The 27,571-nt window shown below is 46.9% G+C and overlaps 8 protein-coding genes across 8 annotated transcripts; 6 read left to right on the forward strand and 2 right to left on the reverse strand.

Moving 5' to 3' along the window:
• Positions 1 to 5,653: 5,653 nt before the first annotated feature.
• CORC01_06582 (uncharacterized protein) lies at positions 5,654 to 6,755 on the forward strand (the record flags this gene model as incomplete). Its single annotated transcript, XM_022618222.1, has 2 exons — positions 5,654 to 6,039; positions 6,098 to 6,755. 2 exons carry the CDS (start codon positions 5,654 to 5,656, stop codon positions 6,753 to 6,755), a joined length of 1,044 nt encoding a protein of 347 aa, XP_022475220.1.
• Positions 6,756 to 14,793: 8,038 nt separating this feature from the next.
• CORC01_06583 (uncharacterized protein) lies at positions 14,794 to 15,122 on the forward strand (the record flags this gene model as incomplete). The annotated part of the gene is made up of 2 exons (XM_022618223.1): positions 14,794 to 14,986; positions 15,112 to 15,122. The coding sequence occupies 2 exons, from the start codon at positions 14,794 to 14,796 to the stop codon at positions 15,120 to 15,122; spliced, it is 204 nt and encodes a 67-aa protein (XP_022475221.1).
• Positions 15,123 to 16,959: 1,837 nt separating this feature from the next.
• CORC01_06584 (uncharacterized protein) lies at positions 16,960 to 17,319 on the forward strand (the record flags this gene model as incomplete). Its single annotated transcript, XM_022618224.1, has 1 exon — positions 16,960 to 17,319. The coding sequence occupies one exon, from the start codon at positions 16,960 to 16,962 to the stop codon at positions 17,317 to 17,319; it is 360 nt and encodes a 119-aa protein (XP_022475222.1).
• Positions 17,320 to 17,447: 128 nt separating this feature from the next.
• CORC01_06585 (uncharacterized protein) lies at positions 17,448 to 18,017 on the forward strand (the record flags this gene model as incomplete). Its single annotated transcript, XM_022618225.1, has 1 exon — positions 17,448 to 18,017. The coding sequence occupies one exon, from the start codon at positions 17,448 to 17,450 to the stop codon at positions 18,015 to 18,017; it is 570 nt and encodes a 189-aa protein (XP_022475223.1).
• A 1,819-nt stretch (positions 18,018 to 19,836) lies between these two features.
• On the reverse strand, positions 19,837 to 20,354 carry CORC01_06586 (uncharacterized protein; the record flags this gene model as incomplete). The annotated part of the gene is made up of 3 exons (XM_022618226.1): positions 19,837 to 19,867; positions 19,927 to 20,105; positions 20,166 to 20,354. The coding sequence occupies 3 exons, from the start codon at positions 20,352 to 20,354 to the stop codon at positions 19,837 to 19,839; spliced, it is 399 nt and encodes a 132-aa protein (XP_022475224.1).
• Positions 20,355 to 24,156: 3,802 nt separating this feature from the next.
• Positions 24,157 to 24,594, forward strand: CORC01_06587 (uncharacterized protein; the record flags this gene model as incomplete). The annotated part of the gene is made up of 1 exon (XM_022618227.1): positions 24,157 to 24,594. A coding segment is annotated over one exon (438 nt), but the record flags the coding sequence as incomplete, so codon positions are not given.
• Positions 24,595 to 25,020: 426 nt separating this feature from the next.
• On the forward strand, positions 25,021 to 25,257 carry CORC01_06588 (uncharacterized protein; the record flags this gene model as incomplete). Its single annotated transcript, XM_022618228.1, has 1 exon — positions 25,021 to 25,257. One exon carries the CDS (start codon positions 25,021 to 25,023, stop codon positions 25,255 to 25,257), a length of 237 nt encoding a protein of 78 aa, XP_022475226.1.
• Positions 25,258 to 25,771: 514 nt separating this feature from the next.
• Positions 25,772 to 26,227, reverse strand: CORC01_06589 (uncharacterized protein; the record flags this gene model as incomplete). The annotated part of the gene is made up of 1 exon (XM_022618229.1): positions 25,772 to 26,227. A coding segment is annotated over one exon (456 nt), but the record flags the coding sequence as incomplete, so codon positions are not given.
• Between the last annotated feature and the right edge of the window lie 1,344 nt (positions 26,228 to 27,571).

A 27,571-nucleotide genomic window follows, 5' to 3' on the forward strand; every position in this document is an offset into this window, starting at 1 on the left:
AAGGGTCTCATTAAAAAACGAGTATTAGTATAGAGAACACAGTGTATTTTCCCGCGTTGCTTTTACTAAGTAGCTCCCTCCTTGTTGAGAGCTACGGATGGGTCATCTTTACAGGTTTCTACTTATCCAGTCGGAGAATAACATTTATTGCTAGCTACAGAAATCAACGAGGGATATTCGCCCTGGTACTCGTCATTGTGATTCGTAGCGTCGGGGCAGAAAAAGGACTCCCTGGAGAGAAAGCAGCTAGCTGTATAGGCCTCTTGAAAGACGAAGCCAAGACGTTGTTATTCTCATTTTTCCATTGCTGCGATCCGTTTCTACCAAATTTCCTTTCTTGGACAAAGTCTACTCTGTGTTAACACTTGTCTGCTTGACCCGATTTCGTAGGTATTCAAGGTGCATCCCCGTGACCGGGGACGACAACTTGTCGAGCATCTCTCCTTGAATATCAATCCACGGGTCGCACATATCGTGACCATTAACGCAACCTTCGATGAGCTCGCTTTCGAACAAATTTGATAGATCATCAATACTTCCGAGATATGAGGAAGATGTGACCAACGGCAGAACAAACTCCTCCAAGCCCATGTTGCGAATGCGGCGAATAAACATGCCAAGGAAGAGGTCGTCGCAATTCTCTCTTGTTATGAAGTCGGATCGATCATGGAAGTCAACTTCAGAGTATCGGCGTATAATATCAGCATCTCCCAAGCAGCAGGCCCCTACGACGTATTTCTATATTTAAAATTTTCCTCGCAACTTGGTTAACATCATTTTTCAATATCATCACGAAACTAAAATCCTACTTGGTCAGTAGTTAGTGGCGAGCATTGTGGGGTAGCCGGCCAAAAACGAGTAACAATAGGCGGCCCGCGCAAATCGTTCCACGCGGAAGCTGTTCTTTAGTTTAGTACCAGCATAGCCGTGAATTACCACCGCCCAATTCAAAGGCCATAATGAACATAAGAAGCCCATATCGGCGTAGCCTGCGTTTTATCGTTCTCAATCCCCCCTTGCTTTCTTGGGGGGCTTCCTAGTCCGTCCTGCCAACCCAAAGTAGTCCTCTCTCGCTCATAAACTCATATGTCATCCTTGCCATGAAAACACACTGCGCATCGTCAATTTCCTCAAGCGCGCCTAGCACATGCCGGAACCCCGCGAACTGGAAACATACTTATGTGTTAAATACTCTCATCGACGAAATTATCATCAAGAATCTGGCCCATGCCTCAAGCTGAGAGGTAGGCGACAAACGGCGATTTGAATTGGATTGTAGGTTGAACTTGTCAAACATATACTCAACAGATAGTAAGTTATCTTGTCAATCCATAATAAACAAGTGATTCTACGGTGGATAGTTATTGCCTTTGGAAGCTTGAAACGACAAGCCTTGGAGGTAATATATTCGCGGGTAATTTGGTGCAACTCTAAAGCCCAGATATCGTGATGCTTACTGATGTTGATAATGATGATGGGGCCTTGTGCTGCAACCTCTTGCATCTGCGCCTCAGTCGCGGCCATGAGAAAAGTCTTGAAACCAGGCTGGCGGCGGATGTCGCAGAGCAGGGCGCCTACCTGGCTGCTTGCCTGGGGTGATATTAATTAGCTATGGCGGAGGCGGATGTCACTGGCGAAGTCGTATCAGGAGAACGAGATACTACGAACGGCCGAGCAAGTTAAAAAGGTCGGTTAACAAACGTTCCATCTCTGGATGCTCTTTTGCAGCACACAGGAGTTGAGGTAGCCGAAGCTTTGATTGCTGCTGTCTTTGGAATATGTCCTCAGCCCACACTTGATCAAGACGATTGCCAAGGTCGTAGCATCTCAGCGTAGTTATCTGGCTGTCTCTGGACACCCTGAATGAGTTTGATGGGGTACAATGGGCGGCCGCCGGTTCGTATGAGCTCGTGGTAAGTTTCGGTTTCGAGTTCCGTCGGGTCATAAGGTGGTGTAGGAGACCTGGATTGAGCCCTGATTCCGCTTTGTCGTCGCGATGAGAAACTTTCGTTGGGCGAAACTCGACGTAAGCGTACATTGAGGTCATTGAGATCAAGTGGTCGAGAGCACGCCGTAGGGCTCAAGCTCAGGCTGCCTTTCTTGAGTTCTATGGTGTTGTTAGTCGAAACCGGTGAGAGTGCGGGAAGAGCGTGCTAGCAAAAACTCACTCTAACCTTCCGGCGAGACGGCTGCGATCGTCTCTGCCTTCCGGCTAGATTCGTTGAAATTACCATAACTGATAAAGGCCTCATTTTCGGTTCAATCTCCAACCGCGACGTTGTTCTGTGCGCTCAAGGTGTCTCGAACATCCATTTTAGCCTGACATTTGACGTTTTCAACCGCCCCATCGTCGGCGGCCATCATATCCCTCAGGAGAAGAAAAGCATCATTGTCACGGTGCTGAACGCTGTGTCGTCATTCTACCTCACGACGTACGATCTTTAGAATACGTTGACAGCGTCAACAGGTTTCGTCAGGGAACCGCGACCACTGAGGATCTCCTCGAGAATCTATGTCTGTCATATCCGCCGACGAGAGGAGGCCAGACACCCGGCACTGGAGAGATCAACTTGCGAAAGAGACTTGGAGAGGCGGCTTATGGCGTCGTGACTCATCTCTAGAACGTCACCACAGGGGAGGAGCGCGTCGTGAAAACGCCTAGCCCCAGGACTGTTGCGGCATAGTTCTGAGTTGATGACTTTCTGTGGCACATACCTCTATCTCGCCCCGGACTTCTATATAGACATGCGATCACACGTTGGCTATACTGAGGCTGTTGATATCTGGTCTCTTGGTGTGGTGGCATGCTGAGTACTGTACGGTCTACCACGATACGAGGACGAGTACATGCAGAACGGAGTGGCTTGGTGTGAGAAGGTCATTACGGTAATGCAAAGGAATGTTGTTAGACAACCGATTGCGCTGGGATTGATTCCGGTGGAAAGTATGATGGTTTTATCCTTAGAGTCGCAATCTTCGGCTAGCGATTGCTACAACGTATCAGGAAATCTACTTGGATCTGAGCCGGAATCGTTTGATGGGCCGTCCTTATCTTCATACTCTGGGGAAGGAGACCAAGAGAGTTTCAGGTGTGCTCTGCAGAGCGACGATGCCGATAACTTGTCGACTGTTATCTACCGGCCAAGGTCTACGGGAGAGGCCACCCCCTCGCTAATGATCATACAGTACAACGACGGGGAATCGGACCATGAGTTGACCCATTTGGTGGAAGACTACTCGGCAGACCCGTTGAATCCCCCTTGCTTTGGATCGTCTTTAGCATCACAACTAGGTCGAGGCAACTCGAAAGAATGGGAAATCCAATTCCTGGCGGGCGCGTCTTGGGAGAATCAGGACAGGGCTGAGGGTCTGGAGAGTTTCACAATACTGAAATCGAATATCCCACGAAGCGAGAACGCAGGATGGCAAGCAGCTAGTGGACCTGGTCCAGTTGATGAAGGCAATGCAATCAACATTGGCGAACACAACAGCATGCTGCATTGTTGCTTCAGACTCTTGGCCAGGGGCAGTGGTAAAACAGTGGCTTGTTCAACTCAGCAGCACGAGTAACGGAATGTAAATGGTTGGGTTAGCTGTGACTGAGAAAGCGGGCCAAAGGCACAATGTTCGGTGAGGAGACTGAACCCTTAGTTACTACATGGCCGACCTATAACACACATTTGGATATCTGACTGCATCTCTGATCTAGCTCGTCGTCAAGAATGAAAGTCGTCGCGCCTAGGTTCGTTATCGTCCATATACGACACGTTCAAATACGGGTGCAGACAAGACTGATTTGGATTGGCAAGGTGTCCAAGAGTCGACTTATTAAGAAGACGGCTGTGCATCGAATCCATTCGATTCTCTCTACGTTAAAACTGCTTTGGTTTCGCCGTTAAGCGACGACGGGTAAGTAAGCGAGTTCTCGGGCCATATTACTAGACAGAACCAGGCCTGTTGTTTACAGGCCAACACAGGCTCACGAAGAGGAGAGACAAGCCTAGAACCGCGCGTCGCAAGAGAGGGTTCGGACATATCCAAGACTGCGAGTGAATTCAAGACAGTGCTTCTCCAGTTAACCGATTAATTCGAGTCAACGCAATGCCGCTTCTGCCATACAAAGGCGTTATTACATAGTGCAATAGGGTTGTCGCCCTTACTAACACCATTACTAGGATATCCCATATGCAGTTGGTAGTGTTAGAAGGGACTTAGCTTAAAAGAAACCTTTTACGAATTATCGACAGGGCTAAGTAGTGGGGGTGGGGGAGGAGTCCAAAGATCATTTGCTAAGTTAAGTCCCAATGCCGATGGATTAGCATAGAATCTATGGATCGTTATCAAACGCAATACGGTCGAGTGCGTATTCTATAGCGTCGGTAAAAGAAATTGTTTTTATAATAGACGTAAAAATCGTAGATAGGCCCCCCTAAGCTGTCCTAATAATGGCACTAAGGCTGAGGTAAGCGGCTTAGACATATCTTGGCCAATCAGCACAGCGTGCACATCTAGTCTAGGTGTGGTGGCACATCTGCCTAACGTACAGGCCATTAGATGTGGCGCCGCATCTGCACCCCACTCCTGCCCGGTTGGCACAAAACCAGATGTGCGCAGTGATTTGATTGGTGTACATCCGTCGTCTAAGCGGTGTGGTAATTAATCCCAAATTCAACCTACTGATAACAACACCTTACACTAACACAAATCCTCAATTAATTTAATTTAGCAGGTTTCGTTCGGAATCAAGCTAAGCCCGAGGCTTTCGTGCTAACGTAATGCGTTACTAAATAAACCGATAGGGAATTAACCTTAGTTCCGAGAGCGCCTTATTTGGTGCGAGTGAGGGTAAACGAAAATGCATGCAGCACGAACATCGGCAAGGAGATCGGAGACTAGCGCGTCTTGGCAAAATTGCCTACACCAAAAAGGCGTTAGCTCTATATAAGCTCACAATGCATACAGCATTCGCAGAGGGCTGCTAGATTTCTTCAAATTGATTTTACCTTCTCATAATCCGGATGCCTCTAATTTTTGTCACCAAAACGGCGGGAGCAAACCAGGAATATATCATCTTCAAGATATCACCATACAGCCTACCTCCAAAATCAAAGCCTACGTCGAGCCTCTCGGCTATGTTTTAAATAACATTCGCTAGAATACTATAAAACAAAGAACCGCTACTAAGAGTATACTTAATAAAAAAAACTTATTTATATATAAACATCTTAATAAATCGAGCGTATTTAAAGCCATTAAGAGACCTTAAATATAAATAAGAACAGGGATAAGAAGCCGCATTAAAAAGACTAACAAAACTTAAGAGTAGCTACGATACCGCTGTCCAGGAAAGGCATAAAATGTCAGCTTTGCCTAATACTCAAAGCCTAGTAGGTAGCGTTTATGTCGTTTTAGAAGTTAGCGTTAATACTTATTAGGTCGATTTTGTACATACGTGGGTGTCAATTTCATTGAGGCGCGGATCGCCAGCGCCGCCTCCTGCAGCACAGTTTTCTCCAGTCTTGCGCGAAGACGGGCAGATCTACTGAGCGACCGCTCTGTGCGACCCGGATCTCTTGCCCTCTCATCACGGAAGAGATCAGCTGAAGAGGAGCCTGAGATGTCGATAAAACGACCTTGCAGCAGGAGTCTCGCTATGAAGACCTCCAACAAGAACGCCGATGCGAACGAGATTGACGGCGGCGGAACCGCGAGATGCAAACGTGCAGTCAGCGAGCCTGGCGGTGCAGGCTTGATGTCGAGCTGCGATGGGCAAGGATGTCACGCCCCGTTGCAAGCAGTCACCGCGGCGCGGTCCGATCTAAGTCGCCGTGCTCACAACGGAGGACCTAAAGTGCCCCCTTCTAGGTGCGGACGGGCGGTGGCTGCTTTGTGGGTTCCTCTTGGAGCTCCTGACATTGCAACGCCTGGCTGCGACGAAGGCAATGCGAAAGCAAGGAATGGTGACTTCAGAAAGGTGCCGGGAAATGAAGAATCATCAGCCGCCGGCGACCACGACGCCGTGCATCAGCAGACCGATACGTAGTCTCAAAGCACCCTATCTAATAGTCAATAACTTATCCTCGCCATCAGGAGACAGCAGCGTGACTGAAGAGCCTGCAGTGACTTGTTCGAAAGGCTTCGGCTCGCTCTCAGACGTGTGCAAGAAGGCCATCACCTCGTCAAAGCCTATCTCGACACCAGATAACATTGCCAGTCCTCACGAGGAGGTGGTGGACGTCGCCTGTGCCCTGCAAACTGGCTCACGACGACATCCGGGCTCGCGCGGATTTCAGTTGAAGTCTATACCAGCGTCCGCCGCTCGCATCACGTTGCTGATTGCAGAGTGCAGACAAGGTTCCGAAGAACCCGCACCAAGACTTGGACGGAAATCGGCAGAATACGATGCCATCGTCTATCGTCAGGATGAAGGGGCTGGAGTAAGCCATGCTAGTCAAGACGACAATACTAGCGATCCGCAGCACACTCCCGGCCGCGATCCGACACAAACCCAACCGTCACCTCTACCATCTGCATCTAACGCGGGTCGCCATTTCAACGCCCTCCAATCCCCGGGACCGCTCTCAGCAACGTTGTCGCGTTTACGTGCTAGAAACGGCTGCGGCGACGAAAACAATTCGAACGGCACAGACTGTACTGCGGATGTCGCACATATGGATATTTTCAAGTTGCCGCATCTTTCAGACGTGCCGTTGCCCTCGCCAGATTGTTTGTATAGTCACCAGCGTGTTTCATAACGCATCTGCCCATTCTCATTCTACTCGTTGATCAATAACCCCAAAGATGGACATCACTATATTTCCGCATATTCCCAAACAGAAGAATCGTGCAATTTTCACATACGTCACTGGACTTTCCACACTATCCCTCCTGTCATCCTTCTTTTACATTACATCACGCCATGGCGAATGCTTGTTTCCTGTATCAGATGGCCCTTTGGGCTGTCAAGCAAACTTTGGCTGATCCAGAGGCACATAGCGCGGCCGCCGTTGCGGACCGATGCAATGGCAATGCCAACTCCATGGTTTTACATAAACGACCAAGAAGAACGGAGAGAGGACAGGACAGAGGCTCTGAAGGAGTTCGAATAACCTAATGTCGATCGAAAACCAACAACTGTCATCTCTTATGTCAATCCGCTCCCATGGCGAAACATTCTAGTTGCTCCGCATCACAGAGAGCGAGGTGGAAGTTGGATATAGTCCATTACTAGAGTCGCTGGTGGGGGCCTCCACTTTGTAGTGGGTAGGCATGGTCCACGTCTATGTTTTCTTCTCTCTGCTCGCCTTTGTACATGAAAATTGATACTGTCTTGGGCCCTAGTTCTCAGTCACACCGGAGTCTCACCAAAAATGCACCCTGAACAGTTCGGAACCATTTTACGCAAGACAAAGGATCTCACCACACTGTATCAAGACCTCAGCTCGGCCCTTGTGGGTCAATACTGGGCACCGAAGAGGTCTCAAGAGCATGCACCACGCGCACAGTGATTTTTGACCAGCTTATACAATTATTTAAACCAATGGATGGTCATGCTCCTCGTCCTGAATTCAATAGCGATCAGATCGATTTTTTGACATGTGTATATTTCTCAAATCCGAGTTCACTGTCTGTGGCTATGCGGAGGAACTCGTCATGATATGCCAGCGCGCCAAGCGGCTAGAGACAGACACCCGTTCACAAGCCCACAGATATCGTGAGCTCTATGGTACCCAGAGAAGAGGGCGGTTCCAGAGAGTAGGATTTTGTGCCATGTGCATCAAATTCTTTAAACCGTACGACATCAGTCACTCGGCCAGCATGGAGAAGTACCGGAGATACAAAGCGGAAAACGGATAGACCCAAGCCATTCACCCGTCCAGAATACCCCGCGACTATCTCTTTCCTTATAAAGTCATCGTGGTGCCCCGTTCAGCCCATGCTCTTAGCCCCCAATCTAGTGCGAAGCTGTAACTCATCTCTCAAAAATACTACAAAGGTATTCATGCACCGACGTCGACGGACTTTCGTCGCTACCTCGACATGTTTCACTCAGATGAGATTGTACTCCAGAGATCAATACCCAGGAGGCCACCAAAGGCGTTCACACCCGAAGTCTGTATAAAAGAACTCCCGCCCCTGCCAAAGAGTGAGGCCAATGGTTCAGTTCGTCCTTCACGGGTTTAGTGCTGAGGATGAGTTGATGTTTCTACACAACAGAGACGCCCTCTTCAATGATTTCATGCATAACGCGTCAGTGCAAGCAGGTTCCAGCTCGACACCTCTCTCTCCGAAAGGGCAGATAGTCCCGCCGAAGCTATGACTCAAAATACTAGCAGATATGCTCGAGGGAGCGGAATGAACAGAAAGGGCAACCTTGCCGCGAATTTGTAGTCTTAGCTGGTTTTTTTCATTTAGGTCGAGCAGTGATTTGATTATTACCATAGAGATATGGTGTGGCGACAATGAATGGAAATATATCGAGGCTGAGACGAAATTCTAGACCTTAGTTTGAGTGTATCCGAAAGGGCTTGCCAGGAGCCTATCAAGTGCGATCAGTCTATTTGGAAGTCCAGGACAGCTGCAAAGCGAAGCAGTAAACGCCCAGGCCCTTGTAATTATCACATTCGACTTCAGGACAGTGCGACATATTGTCAAGAGAATAAATGAGCGAAGGCTCTTCGGGCCAAAAAGATGTTACCAATTTAGACGCCACTTAGCTTCGTTACGCGGAAATAAACTAGAAACTTGTATAGCTGGGCCGCAACAGCTCGCCTCATTTCAGCACCAACAAATCATGACACTTTCCAAACGCACAACCTCGTAACGAAACCGTGACCTGCCCGGCGGTGTTCCGTACGATGTTGTTTTTCAGAAATGCCCTAACACCGTACGCCTCAGCGTACGCCTGGCCCGATGACGTGATTGTGGGCCCGTAAACGAATCGACCATCTCTGATCATGTAATAAACGTACCGCTCAAGGTAATCCATCGCGTCCAGATGTGGAAGGACGGCAGTAATGAACGCGACATGCTGCTCGTCGCTACCGTGGTCGACAGCAAACTCGGTAAGCCAGACGGGTTTACCGTGGCATATCTCGTAAACCGACGACACAAAATTCAAAAGACTTCCCACAGAATCACCATACCAGTAGGCAACGCAAAAATCATACTCGCAGCCCAGGCTATCGCATATCCACACCCATTACTTCAACCAGCTAGGACCTTAGCCGGCAACAGCGCTGTTGCTAATCGCGGGCGACCCGATATTGACTCGACCAGCGTACCAATTAACGAGTTTCACATGGGCGGCGGCGGCAGATTCAGCGTCCAGGTTGCACTGGTTGGGCCTGTCGCACTCGTTGAAACTGATGTGTATAGATCCACGCGATATCATTGCATCCGCGTTCTGCGGCCAGCGCCCGGTGTGTTCTGGGGCGGGGCTCCACAGCATCAGCACTTATTCAAGCGAAGGCTGGAGGAGTCCGTTATCGATGGAGTCCCAGTTATATACCCACGAACACTTAGAGCACTGCACGCTATCCGTAAATTTATTGACAAGGCTTGCGTCGTTATAGGCAAAACCGCATTTAGCTACTTAAGCGTCGACGCTGAATCGTGGAGGGTGGATGCTGTTTAAGTGAGCCACAGTAAGGCTGGTCGGCGCAGCCTCTTGTCCCGACGTGTACAAAGTAGCGGACAGCCCCTCTGATATGGGACAAGGATATTGATCGTGACTCGCCTTTTCATCTAGGAACGCAGAGTCATGGCACGTTTCCTTATCGCAAGCTGAGATATGCTTGTTAGGACTGAGAACAGTAAAAAATATGAGAAGACGTATCACGGTCATCTTGCTATGAAGATGGATAAGAGGGAAGATCTTAGGCACGCCGGATGTGAAATCATTGTACATATACGGTTGACATTGAGGCAATCAGGGTCGTTGGAAAAGCTGACTTCCTACCGAGCAATCTCACCAACTTGCGCTTAACCGTTCAAAAGCTATAACGAACCGCCGCACTTGTTCCACAACCTTTCACATCCCACTGGACTCACTACCTCAACCTCGTTAGATGTGACCAAACGATCCTTCGAGAAGGTTAGAGCGATGTGGAAAGACATATTGAGTTAGCGACAAGTAAAACTAAAGGCACGGATAAGCATCGCGTAAACTCGCGTGATTACAACTTTCATCTCTGCTTTGCTGGTTTATATGCTATTAGAAGCTTTAGCTCATATGCCGCACGTCGTAACAGTGGTATAGACTATGAAGACGGCCCATAGCAGAGGTACCTTCTTACCACAGCTTGTACGCTGCGATGCAATCGTCAAGACGCCTCAAAAGAAGAACCGAACTGAGACCAGGCGGCCTCGACGGTATTTGGCAGCCATACAAGTAGTTTCAACAGCGACATACAGAACTAGGCTCATTTCGACGAATGGGGCTTTCAACGACCTGACTCCCTCGTATTCCGTTGCATTTCCACAAACACTAGCAAGCTACAAGACGGAAGATGCCGTCGGTTGGCGTCGAATGGTTGGCAGTTTTGATATTGAGCGACCGTTCAGTCAGCTCCTATAGCCTCAGTCGCAGAATCGCTGGATGGGGATGGCATAAGGGTGCGTTGCGGAAATGGATCAGGGTCAGAGATCAACGAGGCGTGTTCAGGGGCATGTGCCGGTCTTGACTAAACAATAACAAGATGACCGAAAGGCGGAATGGTTCAAAAGTGGAGATAGTGGAGCAAATCTTTGGCAATGGCCTTACTGTAGCTCGTGCGTGGTCACTGTGGGTGCGGGGCCTAGGCAATTGCTTCGTCAAACAGTTAGCCACTTTGTACATGATCATGCTAACCAAAATTATAACATAACCTCAATGACATACCTAGCTAAGCCTGCTTACGTGAGACTTAATTGACGGCCGTTTTGTGGACTGCGAAGGACTGGAGCCCTGCCTCGATCCACCACCAGAGATTGACGCGCGAATCGCAGGGTTTATAATCAAAGCATTGGGAGCTGGTAGCCCCCTTCCTTGTCAAGATGTTCTTTGTCCTGCGTAAACAACTTCATGCGTGTCTGTTCTGTTTCTGATGATTTGATGGATAGTAAAGTCTTAGACTTAACTAGTCTCTCGTAAATGTCAATTTTATTTTCAGTTGACAACCCTCAGGTATCTCAAGGCGCGGACAGGCGACAGTGGACCGCGTTATTATTGTGAACGTGACAAAAGTTGCTTGCACCGAGTCACAGCTAAGATAACTAGCTAATAATTGCTGTTGTCTGTTGAACCATCTGAATTGCTTCTCTGAACAATAAAGAGATTGTATCGGGGACAATGACGTATGTTAGATATTAGCTTGGATTGTTTAGTGCTTTGACTATTACCCAGCCATTGTGTATCTTCCGGAAAGGTCCTCAAATATTGTATAGATCTACTTCATGTAAGCTTTTGATATGGCTAGTGTCGTGCTACCGAGACAGAACGGTCGCAACAGGCCCTGGTGCTCCGCTGTATCGATTACTCACTAGAGCTTAGACTTGCAGGTTGAGACAAATAGAGTGTTGTTGTGGTACTGATCAATACAATCTTATCCTTTCTACATTGAAATATTGGCCGGTGAAGATGAAACACAGAATTCCCGTTTGATACTGCCCGTAGCAGGAGAAACAAGCCAAAAAAAAAAACCTTGCTTGGAGTCTCGAGTATACCGTCGGTCGACGCGAGCGATCCATTTTGAAAAGACGCTAAATGGCTGTGACTTGGCTACGTTTGATCTAGATGAAAAGCTGGACTCGGCGGAGCTAAGATTTCTTGGTTGAGAAGGTCTTGGAATGGATGTTTGAGCATTTGAATCACGCCTTGGCGGTGTAGTCGCTGGCTGGTTTCGGGAGACGTAAGAGATGGTATTTCAGCGGAGAGATGCCAGGTCATTTTCGAAGCCAGTGGCGTCGATGATGCCTGAATGGACGCGCTGGGTGGCTCGTTGCCTTCGGGTTGGCATCCCAGCACCGCGATAGCATACTCGGCGCTATTAAAGCCAGGATGTATCAGATCATCGTAGCCGTCAATACATAGTCGGAGAGAACTCTCATCGGGCTGATAGAGTACTGAAGGATTAATACATATAGTTCCGCCTGGAAAAGCAGTCTCCCACCGTGCTGCGTAATCGAGGAAAGATCCCCGCGAACGGGTGACAAAGGAGGTAGAAGACAATAATCGTAGTCCAGAGTCTAAGGTTGCTGATACTCTGGCCCGGCCGACTCAGAGTCTAGAAGTGCCACATCGGATGAAAATACGATGGCGACTGTGGCTGGAGATGGAGGGAGGAGCCAAAGCAGGTCTTAGTGGGTTCCAAAGTCAAGAACGGAGGCCAATTCCTGACCATTAATTTCGGCCGGCCTGAATGACAAAGGTATTTCGTGGTGCCCCCCCATGTCGTAATAGGCTTCGTGAAAGCTGAAGATATTTTAACTGTTATACCAATTCCGTTCCTTCACAAACAAGGATGTCCACGCATTAGAACCCATCATGGTGAGACTATCAGTGTGTATCTGGTTATTATAGTCGACGAACGGCGGGAATATTTCAAGGCAAGACAGACCGCAGCCGCGTAAGTTGAGTATCTCGGCTAGGTGCGTTCTAAAAATTGGGGCGGCTTCCATTAGTTCTCGTTTAGCAGATTTCGTAGCCATACTAATTTGCTTAGAGTTCACCGCGTATAGCGCAAAATAATAGCGGGGAATGCAGGATTTCCTTTCCGAAAATATCGGTAATATTGGTGGCTGGCTTAAAGGTCTTAAGATTGGATGTGATCCTTATTACTTTGTTGTAGTTTCTTTGGTCGATGTCGCCTAGCGATGAATACAACGTCACGTGATATTACTCTGTCACTAGATATGAAGGAGGTGAATGCTGCCTGCGTTAGCGGTTTCATTTTTACGTCAAATATTCCGACGTCAAACTTCTGCAAAGTGCTCCACAGGGGACACGCCTGACTAGGAAATGACCGACAATGCGATAAGATCTCTGCGCTCATTATATGGCTTTAAGACCTACTACTCACACGCAATGTGGCTGCTTGAATTATCCTATGCTGTCGTTTAAATTTCCTGTCTTTGGTAATCAGATGCGTAAACGTAGACTGGTACATCGGATCTATTTGCCCAGCCAATCAGCGAATAATTGCGTATTAATTTGGACACTCTTGCATTCGTGTTGCCTACCGCGGTAAAGGTCTACAGCACTTGATGTTCATCATCATAACGAATTTCAGTATCGATAGAAACAATAATCATTTCTAATTTTTTGCTCATCTTTGAACCTTTTTCTACCACTCAACGAAAACGCATTGCATAATAGAGGTATGTTGGTGTCAGCTTGATGACGTGAGTTCTAGTTGATGGTGTCTTGCCGTACTGATTCACAAATAAGTAGTGCGTTCCTAACTGTTTATCAGCGGCAAATGGCTCGGAAAAGAAAGCTCCAGGATGACGGGCAGCTGGATGAGGAGGCATCAAAGCTGGCCGCAAACCGCAACCCAAAAAAACGACGAAATGTCTTCACTAAGTAAGGCTAACAGCCAAAGAGGAAATTAAGGAATGATCGAAATCAACAAGAACGCCGGAACGAAACAGGCCAGAAGCTGTCCGGCCCAATCATGAGTCTTCTATCGGAGAACATACAAGCGTTCCTGAAACAGGCGGAGCTCCTCAATGAGATAGACCGAGACGCTTAAAGAGACTTCGAGTAGAAAACCAGGAATCACATTGCCAACTTCAAACTAGAACGCCTGTTCATATGTGTTGTTGATATTGCACGACATATTTCACTTGAACACCTTCAGTCAATCGGATGGCAACCACCCGAGCTACTCGATATCGTGCTTTCGACTTCGAAAGAGGTACGAGAACATGAGGAAGTAAACTTAAACAGCAAGATTATATCCTTAGACCTGGAAGACACCGAGAATCTTATATGTGGAGATGACGAGTCGAATAGACTTGTTTTGCGGGCTTGGGACACATCTTTTCAGCATCGCGAACCGCTGAACGTCATGGGCACCGTAAAATCGTAGGCAATGCATGGCATCAACACACCACCAAAAGTGCAGAAACCTAGACAGATATGTTACGAAAAGCCTGACCCAGAAACCCAAGTCCAGACTCTACAAGCCTCAAAAGATCTCCAACTTCTTGTCACTCGTGAGATTTAATCCAAAACTACCGAGATGCAGGCTAAATTAGAAGAGAGTCTTACCAGGCGGATGGAGAAAAAGGAGTTTGTTTTGATGGAGACCATTAGGGACATTTGTATCTCAAGAAATCCATCAGGGCATTCAAAAGCAGATTCCGATCTTTGAAATAGCTGCAACCAAGGTTTCGATTATCCAGAGTTCGCAAAGCAATAGACTTGAGGCCATTGAGGACTCCATTGCCCATTTACAAAAGGAAATTAACGAATTCAGAAATCAAAACGCATCCTAGGCTTTGGACTACAAAAAATTCCAAGACGGTCAACACGATTGTCACAGTCAAATGAAACAGCTTGCGATACAAATAGGCGACCTCAATGAACTCCTTCATCGAACGAGACAGGTAGAACACAATCTACAGGAAATAGAGAGCGCACTTACGGAACGAATCGCCCAAGCTGTCCAGGATGTAACGTTCATGGTAGAGTCTCTTGGTTACAAAACAAAAAAAGATACGAGACTATAGCAAAAGGATATAGCCGAAGTACAAGATAAAACAGACCAGATAATAGCACGTATAAGCCAGGCAGACCTGGAGAGGCATATGGTTATGCAGCCGAAGGCAGCAAAAGTCCGAGCCAGACACGACGCCGAGATACAATATCTGAAGCTCATGGCCGAAGGAAAGGCAAAGGGTATCATGGAGCGATTGGACTTTGTCGAAAACACGAACAGTGCCCTTGAGGTGGGACTAGAAGAACAATCAGGAAAATTAGCGCACGTCACCATCGAGTTGGGTGAGCGTATAGAAAGAGGAAATGAATTTACTAAAATAGATCTTCAAACTAAGTTCGGCGGCAGCTAAGAAAAGTACAACGTTTAGATTATTAGAAGACTAGCGCTAACTATTTAGATCATAAAGGATCGACTTAGGTGCCTTGAATTTACGAAAATAAGTATAGAAAATAGTCTAGAGACGTAAATCGCGGAACTGCTATAATCTTTTAAGCTAAAGACGGTATAAAACGTTAAGTCTATAAAGGGTTTATATCGCAAGAAAATCACGACATTGAGCAAGGAGATACAAAGTCAGCTAGAGGAGTTTCAGCTACTAAAGCAAACCACTAAATTACTAGCTGGCAGGGCCGATACGATCCAGAAAACCGCCGAGGAGTAAACACAAGAACTACAAATTATCAAAGCTCAGTCGCAGGCATTTTTCCTCTAAACGGCCGAGCTTAAGGAACTAAAAACCACCGGAAACCTCTTAGAAGAAAGATCGATGGCGTCGCTGGCCAACATTGAGAAAGCAGGAACCCTGGCCTGGAGGACTTTATACGCTCAATTAAGCAGAATCCGGCGGCTATAAGAAATATTCACAGAGTCAGGGACCTTCAGAGTGAAGGAATTGAACTCGGAGACCACTCGAGAGAAACTAAGTGAGGAGAGTGCCAAAATAGACTTGTTCATTCAAGAGACAAGAAGGTCACTCGATGAACAACTAGGAGCGGTTCTACTGCGGTTGGCTAAGGCTCAAAAGGAGATTTAAGACTGGAGCGAAAACTTAAATGGAAGACGCAATGAAATTACCGAAGATATAGAAAGGTTCAAGCACGAAACCAACATGCAATGGACAAGTGCAGTAAAACGTCTAGACGATCTCGCTAATGAAACATCAATCCTCAAGCGGAATCTGCACAGCAAAGCAACTACAATTGAACCAATCTTGAGACACCATCAGGATGGTATGAGAAGAATCGCGAATGATTTAGAGCAGCTACGAAAAACAACCGAATCCCAGCCGTCAAGGCGGGAGGAGCTCCGAGACCAGTCGGGAAAGCTTGCGCTGCTTGGAGGACAGATGGAAAAGCTGGCCCAACAATTCAAAGACTTCGAAAGCAAAATTGAGACTCAACTACATCAGAATGAAAGTCTACGAGATCACGTTCAAGATCCGAAGAAATTAGCCCAAATCTCTCACGATATAAGTCAACTCAGGCTAGAACTCCAAGGTGTACAGAATACTTTGCAGGACGAACTTACTACGAGACTCAATATCGTTGAAAGTGGTGTGGAAAAGCTCAAGCATGTCACCGAAGCGGAAAATGAGACGACGAAGAGCCTGGGTCAGGATCTTCGCCACGCAGTGTTCAGCGTGGAGCACAGCTTCCGAAGCCAAACAAGCGCTCTAGAGGCCCTTTCGAGGCAGACCCATACTCGCATAAAACAGCTAGAAAATTAAACGACACATTCGATATCTACAGCAGACGAGCTCCGAGTTCGGTGCGAAAATCTGGAAATTACAATGGAGAGAATAGTAGACAAAGTCTTGACTTACTCCAATCCTTCAGTCAGCTCTCCGTACCTTGTGAAGGAAAGGAATACGGACTGTGGCCAGCTGGAGCAAGGAAGAAGCAACCCAGACAGCCAAGTAAAACGTCTAGAACCGAGAGGTGAATTCCACAATTACCGCGAAGGACAATTAGAAGCTCACAGTCGGAGTTCCAATGATACGACAGATTCAAGCGCCGATGCTGGTTCATCACCAGGTCAACTTCCAACATGTAATGTGAATGCAGCAGACCAAACCACTCGTTTGGAAGGTTGCCCAGCTACTAGTACTCCCCCAATGAGAGAACAACCAAGTAATGCGGAAAACCTGCGGAACAGGACTCACCAGCCGATGGGAGTGCGGGCAGAAGAGGAGACAATGTCAATAAACCATAGCAAGGCAGCCATAGAAATTCAAGCAGACGGGGTAACTACAGCCATGACCAAAGAATTGCAAAGCCCAGAACGACAAACGGAATCTTTGAATCTCAAAAAAGAAGTTTCGGACGAGCCAAACAAAACTACAAAGACTAAAGAAAGGGCAAGTAGCCACCCAACATCCAAGAGTGGAATCTACCCTCAAAGCGAGGATGAGGATACCCTAAAACAATTTTTTCCAAGAGTCAGTATGTTGGATTCATATGGGCTATCCAAAAGCTTAAGGGAAAAGACGACGAAATTGCACGCCTTATCAGCCACTACGAAAGGCAGCGATCGAAACACCTACAACAGTGCCAGGCTTATTTTGACCAAACAAAAGCAAAGAAAGAGCGTCTCGAAGACCAAGTCAGGCAATTGAATGAAGATTTGCAGCATGCTATTGGAGAAATCCAGGACAGGGACGACTATATTGCTTCCACCTTGAAGCCCGAGGATAGCTTCTCCTCGAACAGAGGAAAGGATCAAGACGGAAGCAACCAGGCCGCAATGGATTCTACACAATCTTCGAACAGGAAGCAGGCTATCTCAAAGCCGATGACTGATAAAACATGGTCTGAAATTGACATTGTAGAGACTAACCCTCGCTTGGAAGAAAACAATAATGCTGCGACCGCGACTAAGGTACTGCCTAGAACAAGGGTGGTCAAGCACACGCAGACATCACTTGAAAGCGCTTCACGAACCAGAACTAAAAAGTTCAAGCGCGAAAATGAGTCTCTGGGGACTTCGCGTTCTGTACCTTCGAGAAAATTAGTAATCACACCCCCTTTGGAGACCATCCCGAGCCTTAATAACAACGTCGATTCTCTCCAACCAGAATTCAATGCCAACTCCATCACTGTCAAAGAGTTGATAGAGATATTTGTTGCGTACAAAATTAAGTTCTACCACAATTCAAAGAAAGAATCTCTTATCGCTCTATTCGAAAAGGAAGTTGAACCCCGAGCTAGTGCTACATTAAGGGAACGTGCAAAAATAAAACGCTCGGCCGAGGGTATCGTTAATGTTAGATCCTACGAGCCCGTGTATCAAGAAACAAACCTGATCATGCATTAATTTGATGGGAAGTGCAGAGGCCCAATCAGACACTTCTCGACATCGTGGCCGAGCACAAAGTGAATAGAAGCGTTATACGTCAATGATCGAATTTGAGCCACACATAGGTCGAGATAGCATTGGCTGTTGTAGTAACTTAAGATACCTTACCATTGCTGTGTGCGTTACATTAACAAGGAAGCAAATCAAACTGCCAAATAGATACTATTCCCGCAGTGATGAACTACAAGATCTATCTTCTTGATGAAGGAAACTCTCTTTTGCCGTTTTGCCGTTTTGCCTAGCGTTCTGACAGGAATACCCCGATTTATTTCCTTAGTCCAGTCACAATTGAAAGACTCGGGACCTCACAAATAGTGATGCCCAAAACCTTCGATCCGGCTTCGAGAAGAGTCAAGGCCGCCCTACCGAGTCTTGCTCTCCTCCACATGAGACATTGTGCAACTTGCTCTTGAAATAGCCCAGAACGTTCTCGATAGCAGCGAATTTGGCATGAAATTTGGCATAAAGAATGAAGAGGCATACTCTGGCACTGTTTAGACCCGGGTTAGCGGGCCATCGGCTCCATAGACTTGATGCCTGGCTTAATTGCATCCTCTGCCACAAAATTTCCGGCCAGAGTTCAAGTATTCGTAGTTAGATTGCCAAGAGTTCAGTCTTAGAATCCACCAAGCTGCTTTTTCGCCAGGGATCTTCGGATTAGCGCTCGTATCAAAACTTCCCAATTTTATTAAGTTTGCTATATATATCTATTGTTCCTCCTTTTTGAGAACTGCTTGGAACCGACTCATAAATAAGGTTCAAAACGTTTCTTCACTACAAAAGATAGAAGTACTATTGCCACCAGTGAAACGACAGCACTTGAATTGATAAATTTTCTACTCAATAGCGTCCTTTCCACTTCATTACATACGCTTACATCCGTCTCTTTTTCCTCGGTCGAGGGAGCGACATATTTCTCACCCTAGAGCGCTTCATCTTTAGCGTTGGCAGGTCGCCAGCGATACTACTACAACTATGAGCTTGTAACTTAAGTAAGGCGTCGGCTATCTGCGGGAATCCCGTGATTAAAGAGGATGTATCATTATATTTTAGCCTCATGTCGAAAGGAGCACTCCATGATGGCAACGTAAAGTTCACGACGGTCCGCTCACCCGCAGCCGTATCATACTCACTGCCCGCTATTATGAATGAAACGCTTTCGAATCGAGCCGTAAGAACTTTCATAATCGATAAGTCGTCTTCGTACCGACATGCGACGAAGCCTTTGCATAGTAGCTTACCAAGTCTGGTTTTCCGGGGTGTGGTCTCGAATAAGAAATAGAACAAAGAGGTAACCAAAACCAGCGACAGCTCTTCTATCCGCTGATGTAGCTCTCGATTAACGATTAATTGCCGGTCCAACTGTCTGACCAGTCTGCCTATGGCATCTGCGTCGTACAGCGCCACCGCTTCCATATCAAGAGTGGGGTCGATGCGGAACTCATTAAAAACCTCGCCCGTCGACACACCAAGTCTCTGATACTGCCGGTGTCCCCACAGAGATTCCAGGCTAAAGTGGGCAAACCGAGATAGGGAGTTCGACATGGTGTTTAGGGTTGCCTTCATGATTCCGTTGCCGGCCGAGAGGATATAATCAGGAATCCTTTTGCGAGGACACAGCCGTAGCGCTTCGGACCGCGCGTGTAGTAATGGAATCTCTAGCCCATCATAGTATGACGATGTGGACTATCCAAGACGTTTGGCCGGAAAGTACCTGGCACATGTCAGCTCGTCTTTTACAATCTCTTTCACGATCTCCTGTGGGTACGACGTGCACTTATATAGGAGCGGCCGAAGTGATTTCGGCCCTATTTGTTGATCTAAGTCAGCTTGAATACTCTGTAGCAAAACTTTTGCAGATACTTACGCCTCTCGGACCAGGAAGGACCTCGACCTGCCGAACTCTGCCCGTCGATTCTCGTGGCCCGCATACGTGGTGAACAGCTTCGACATACTGGTTTTTGAGTCGATGGACGTTACAGCCACCTTCATCTGCTCGTATGGCTTCCGATCATGTAGCGACTTTCGCGGTCCTCTAAATCTCGCCTAGCCCGTAATGGAAGTCAAAATTGGTCCGCTGGGGCTGTAGATGCTGTCTTTGCACACAAAACGAATGCATTGCGACAGCTTCTGGCACCACTGTCCGATCTTCGTAGAAGCTTTGGGAAAGATCTTGCGCGCCAGCTGTATGAAGTTCTTTTCGCAGATATCCAGCGATGATTCCAGTACACCGATCGATAAGGCGTTGATGCCTCCTGAGAAGTCAATTCTGAAGCTGTCCTCTCTCGCGTGCATGATAGAGACAGCATACCGACGCTGGTCCCTACGGCCAAGTCAAAAAATATTTGAACAGGTAGTCCGGTCATCTTCTGAAGCATTTGCAGGATACGTAGCTGAATGATGCCCTTCACTCCGCCCCCATCAAGGGCTAGGACACGACATCCTGCCGCGGGCGGTTTGAGACGCACGGCGTATCCAGAAACAAACGCTGTCGCGCATAGAACGCATCTATCGAATATGATCACCGTTCCGGTCGTCTTCATATCGCCGTATCCGCGGTAGCACGTCTCACACAATGCACATTCACAAGGAAGAAACACCTCGGGAGACTGTACAAAATACACGAGACATTAACGGGAGGACCTGGTTACCGCGAGGCTGGCACTGTGCCGACTCAGGAACTTCACTCGGAATTTTCGCCTTTTTCTGGGTTTGTGAGACGGAGTCGGCCGACTACTACTTTTATCTCTGAGGTCACGAGTGCCTTTGCATCGGCCGTCGGCATTAGTTGTTGGTAGAAGAGCACTTTCGTTAATGCATTATGATATATTTTACTAAAAACTGTTTTTTGCAGAATCCTGTTTAGGCTAATTAGCTATAGGCACTAGAATGAGGAAGATAGTTAAATATTATCGTAAGAGGCCGCCATATCTAGTGAAAGGGCATTAGCTGGTATGGGCAATCTGATTTGTCGAAGATCGTCCATAGACGAAGCCTACTGGATCCACTCTCCCCAGACCTCTCTTAGCTAGGGTCTTATCTGCCTTAGAGGTTAGGGTAACCGGCTGATGTCGAATGCCGACGCGTAGCTGACGTCTAGATCGATGCCCGGTGTCGCCTCGGGCGCACTGGCTAACTGCCATAGAAGTCCGCGAGAGACCCGGAATAGCGTATATTAATCCTATAGTGTTTTTTTTATATTCCTCTTTTTTTTTCGTATCTTAAACCTAGGAGAGGACATTATCAGGGATCTTTCTAGACGTATTTCTATTTTGGTATACTTTTATATCGCCTAAATAGCAATAGGATTGATTTAGATGAATATATAGGCTAGATCCTTAAGATTAATGTTTTTACTAATGTTCCCGACTACGATATTTGTTACCGGATAGTGTATTGGTGGTAAGCCCTTGTATTCTGAGTTCTATATATAAAGGAGCCGACGCATAGACAGAACGTCTTTGGCGAAGAAATAAATGACGTCGCTTATAAGCATAGACCATCGATAAATCACTCTATCCGTGCTACTGCATCGCACCGGGTCCTTCTCATAGCCATGGACGCTGGCCGACTAGGTTTAAGAAAAGGTATTGTAATGGAAGTTGACTTTATTAATGATGATATGTTTCCTAGCGCGAATCACCTCGACTCCTTGACGCTTCCTAGGCGAGGGCTCGTTGTTAACTACATTAATCACGGAGGGCCTTTTTGATTGCTATATTGATGAAGGTAGACTGATGGCGGCCGACGGTGGATTTCCCTCGATAATTTGAACCCATGGGTACGGCATGCTATGTTAACATTAGTCGATCTTTGCTTTGTTTATATACACTAAAACGATAGACTCTCGCTTCTCTCTATGACTTATAGTGCGAGAGATTTGGTAACGGGAAAGGAAATTCGTAACGCAAAGTATACTTTTCCCCTGGGGCGCTGAGGATCGCAATGAACGTCGCTTCCGTTTGACTAATGCACAGACATACACAACGAGTTCTAACGAGTACCTGAGCGGGGCAGTAAGGGTCGAGGGATCTTTCCAACCAAATTGAACGCTCATATTATTTTACCGTCCTTATGTGCGCAGTATACCCAGTTTTTCCTTAATCTTCCAATCTTCTTGGCTTTCAACCCAGTGTTTGAAAGCTCTAGTCCAGGTAGGCCCAGGCTGAGCAATCATCGTCGGCGCGGGCAACTAAACATAATACTCATAATGCTGACGCAGGCGTCAGACGGGATGTAAAAGACAGATGATATGAAGGAATGGCAGACTGAAGCTAACGGTAGCCGCGTAATGACGACTAACCCAGGATGAATCTCAATACAAACCACTTACGTAATAACACAAGTGTGGTTCTACAAGCGAAACGGACATATAGAGGGGTTCAGAGGAAACCCCTATTGCGGATATCGAACTACGTGTTCTTCAACACCCTTCTTCCAAGACGTAATGAAACTATCAGATTTATGTAAATTTTGGGGGTAGCTGGAACACCACCGCTAAGTAGCGCCGGATTAGCAGGCGCTTTTGACGATTGACTCACAGTGGCTCCTGACCAAACTACAGGTGATTCTTTAATGCACTAACGAAACTGTTAACAATGCGTTGCTCAAAGTACAAACAAGATACAAAGTGAATTTATCAAACCGAATTCGGATCTATGATGTGGTAAACAGGGAGCCGTTTTAACTTTGCTTTTTGATCCTGGGTTGACTATTTCCTCATGGTGATAATCACCTAAGTACTCAAGAGTCTCTAATCTTTCCCTTTCTTTAACAATCATAGCTAGGCAAAGATTCTAGAACTATTGAAAATAGAAACACTACAACTACCTTCATCCCTTATCTTATGGGTCTTTCGTACGTGGGTGCTCAAGTAACACTACCGGAACTGACAAAGACTTAAGGGGAAGACATTAATATATCCAGCCATATTGAAACTTGCAGTTACGTTAACAAACGCCAGCATTTATCAACCATTAAAGGACACTGCCACTGCAATCTTATCTTTAAAAGAGCGGTCGAAATAAATTTAGTCGCGTTATAGCTCAAGAAATACCATGCTAGAAAGAACCAAGAAGCACCTTTCGGTTTAACGTTAAAGCTTCCTATTCCCGAGATGACGATTCCACGCAGCCCTCTTGGCATGTAGGCCCGTGCTTAATCTGGCACTGATCTCGTGCCTCTTGGGAGCAGTACGAGTGAGTATCACTTGTGACGGCTCTCAAGCGAAGCTCAGGTAGAATTGCATCATTGCGACTGTAAAGATATTTGCAATGACCCAAAGTGCTGTAGTCGAGTAGGAAGAACAAGACATCCGCAACCCCGCATCCTCTCCGCCGATGCCCCTGGGGTATTACTGATACAATCACTGATACACAACATGCAACATGGCATAATAACAATTGCCGCCACAAGCAAAAGCCGTCACCCGTAATCTCCATCGCACAGAGTTAACCCCCGCACTTGACTATGTTCAAACTGCAAATGTTAGCTCCAGCGGAAGTCGGGAGGACTTTGGGAGGCACGTCAATCATATCCAGGTACGTATAGCGACAGATCGACCATATCTTGGTCATAGGTTGGTTGAAGCGGAGGCAGTAAACTCGCCAGGCATACTGTGCCCGAAACATGATGCTTACCCCATTCTATAAAGCGTCGATCTAAGAAAGTGCTGTTGGGAACGCAGTTATCGGAACGCAGTATTTCCACTTTCTCTAGAACAGGGTGCGTCTCGCTGGTAGGATTCACTGCACGATGTCTCACATAAAAGACAAAGATCGAGGCACAAAAAGTACATAAGCCACTAAGCCACTTAACGTATTACAGCAGTCTTTTTGTTGGAATATTATGCAGAAATCTACGTCGACATTAGAGTTCAGAACATGAGTGAGTCCCCTCTATGCGGCCGACCTCAGCCGTCGACCTTTCCGGCCCGCGCCGCCGTGTGAGCGACAGGCAACCTACCTACGATCCCGTATTGCATCGTGTTTTTTAGATCAAAATCATTGTATTGAGTTGAGCGCGTGCTTGGGGCACATTGCGCGTACTGTATAGTTGAATTGTGTGCCGTATTGTGTGATTTCCCTTGCAAGCTTGATCCCGTTACGGTCTACAGGTTCTTGCACGCTGCAAACAGCGCAATCTCGACTTCTCCACAGTCCGATTTCACAATGTTCCCGTCAGCAGATTGTTGCGTCAGGATCGTTCCTACGACAGATTGTGGGACTATTACGAAAAACATGTCACTATCATGACTCCATTTCAATGCACTGTTTTAAAAGGACTCGACAGTACCGTTTGCCTTCTTCTGAAAAACGGATTCCAGAAGGGTAGTCTCCTCGATCGGTGTATCTGGAGATGTCTACTTTTCCTCAACGTGCAAATCGACGAGCCCGAACATGAAGCCGACGAAAATAATCACTCCTTCGACTGCGAACATATTGCAGCTGCTACCGGGCTTCTAACGGTCATGGTGCGCTATAGAGGGGTCTCCGTTGTCGAAGCCCACCCCTATGGACGGAAGCGTCGTCTCTAAGGATACCCTACCGGAGGGCCTCGCCCTATCAGCTAACTCAATAGTCAAAGTGGCCCTACCTCCAACAAACTGGTCCGATCGGCTCTGGACGCGCCACTACTGCTCCGCAGATAGAACAGGCTGTATTCCGAAGATTGTAGCGGTCAAAGCTGCTGGGGTCGGTCCTCGACGTTGACAGCATTATTCGAGCTGACGGTCCTCGGCGACCAGAATTTCTACGACGTCAGCCTCGGTGAGTAGAATGCGCGGTCTCTTTACTTGAGAACGACTTGTAAACGACGCTCGGTCGACGGATACAACTACGGGATCACAGTTAAGCCGGACGACAACGCCTGCGAGCCCATCACCTGTGTCGCTCCGCCTCATCTCGAGATAGAAGATCACCAGAACTGCACGGTGTGTTCCCAGTCCAATCTGATTGCTGACATGCGGACAGGTAGCGCCCCCATCGGCTATAAGTCTGACTATGCAGTGTACGAAATAGAGGAGTACTGTTGCAGGGGCGAGATTGACGCGGGCCGTTGTAGAGCAAGCAACCCTTGGTTCAAAAAGACGTGTCCGACGGCGTACAGCTTTGCGTTTGATGACAGAGACGCCACTTTCACGTGCATCTTAAGCAACATGACCATTCATTTTGATTGTGTAGATTCGGTGGCTCGATAATAAGCACGCGATTGTATTAACTACAAACACCGACAACGCACTCAGGCAGTTATGCGTACAGTGACCTAGGAAGAACGTACGTTCTTCGATCAGACACTGTGGGATCTCGATGCCTTCTTTCTAGCTGGAGAATGATGTGCCTATCTAGTAAACAACTTGTTGATCATGATCATTGTTATGGCTGTCCCTTTCCGTGCCATCTGTGGAGTTGCCTCCGACGTGGCTCACAACTTCCTTCACGCAACGCTCCTACTGCATTCCACGTGCTCGACTCCAAATTCTCACAATTGCCTCGAGGTCATTCGAGGCTATCATCCCGTCCGTCTGTGGCTGTATCAGGAAGTCGAGTAAAACGCTAGCCGCGATGATGGCTTTTTCTGCTGACGCGCGGTAGTGGGGCGTATTGCAATTACTGCATTGCGCTTTTTGTGCGTGCTCCGGAGGACTCTGGCTCCATTCCCATTGATGCCGTTCCCCGGCATCAACGTCTTCCATACACGTGGTCCCCTGACTGTCATGTCTGGGATCTCTGCGTTCCTTGAGAGGTTGTTTCGTCGGCGTTTCTGTGGGTAATGCCAAGAAACCTTGAGTCTCGATGATCAAGTCGATTTATTTCGTTTATCCAGACAGGGTTTGACGCAGACGTTGATGCGCCAGCAAACGGGACGCGCACAGTTGTTACGGTAGGCTGGTGTTGACCGTCCTGACCAGGCTCGACAGCTGCTCGGCCACGTTCGCCTGTGCCAGAATGACTGAGCAGCGATGGGTTGATGACTGGCTCCTCGATTGGAAGGGGGTTTTGGTGTTCAAGAAGGAGGACGTCGCCATTCAAGCTCAGACCCGTTGTGTCGGAAGCTTCGTACATTCCTCCGGTGTGAAAGAATTTTCCATGTTGACTGCCGTCGTGCTGACTTGGAAAGCCCTGTGACTGAGATGCAAAATGGTAGGAACGCTGTGGTAGAAGAATTGACCTTCATCATACTATCCGAAAATGGATTCCACCCCGCCTCTACCGATGGGGGTTTTTTCCCTCTGAGAATCTTGTCATTGCCTCTAGTCACTTACCGTTGCACGGCCTGATGGACCGAGACTAACCCTCTTAGCAAAAACCTCTCAGCAATCCACACGACAACATTAGCAGCAATTGGCCGGATTTCACTTATGGGACGCCGAGGCCGAGAAGGCTCTTGTTCTTTCTATTCTAAGCACTGCCCACAACAGCGCGGCTCCGAAGCCTGACTGGGCTCGCGTCACTCAGCGCATGAACCGTATTAGGTACGACTTCACAACCGCTGCTCTCAGGTAAGATACTACCTCTTCTTACCAGCTCTAACAGGACTAATGATAATGAACTTTCATAATCGGCGCTGCCAGAAGTCTGTTCTGAAGCCTTATGGTGCTCGTGTTAACAAGACCACTAAGCCGGGCTTACCGTATCGGATAGAAGCAGGTTACCTCTTTGGTCGTTAGTAGGGTAGAGGGCACTATTAAGGGGTACATAGTTAAATAGCAGACCGGGAAATCGGAGTAGATTGGCCATAGTCTGCAAGATGACATGCACAGCACGTAGCTCTTTGGTGACGAAGTAAAAACCGGAGAAGGTCAATAAGGGCACGCCATATTAAAAAAAAGAGAACAGAACGTTTAACAGGAATTAAATAAAAACTAAAAGTCGTCGTTATTTTGATCTCCTAAGCCAAGAAGCCGGACATTTTTCCAAAACATCATATCGACAGGCCGATTAAGATGTAAAAAGCCATACCCCACGGAATATTAAAGCCGGGCATAAACAATTCACTTCTCTATCTAATAATATAATTTCGGCAGCCTACATTCGTGGAGAAGTTCTTTAAGAAAAACCCCGATTTAAAAATGGAAAAAGTCCAAACTCTTAATCGACCAGGAAACCGAAAACAAACAGCCCATCTAAGACAATAATCGATCCACTAATAGGAATCAAAAAGACCCTTCTCACTAACAATCGATCTGTAACATAAAAGTCAACTTATTAATTTACGAGGTATCGATAGCTAAGTTTCAAGTAAGAGGATCAAGGAAGGAAATACCTACGGACATCTTATATTACTCTAATAATATATTATAAATTAAGTTTTATATCTTACTTTAAGTTACAAAAACTTACATTTTTTACTTCTTAAAATAAGGTTAATAATTTATAATACTTAAATTACTTTATAAAGCACACTTATTTTTTATAGAATTCTTATTATTAATAATTATTATTAAAAGCTTATATAGGACGCTAACCTCTACTATAGTTAGCGAGCTCTACTTTAATATTTCTAAACTAAAA

Source organism: Colletotrichum orchidophilum (genome assembly GCF_001831195.1).
Source record: "Colletotrichum orchidophilum strain IMI 309357 chromosome Unknown Scaffold_50.1, whole genome shotgun sequence".
NCBI classification, from domain to species: Eukaryota; Fungi; Ascomycota; class Sordariomycetes; order Glomerellales; family Glomerellaceae; genus Colletotrichum; species Colletotrichum orchidophilum.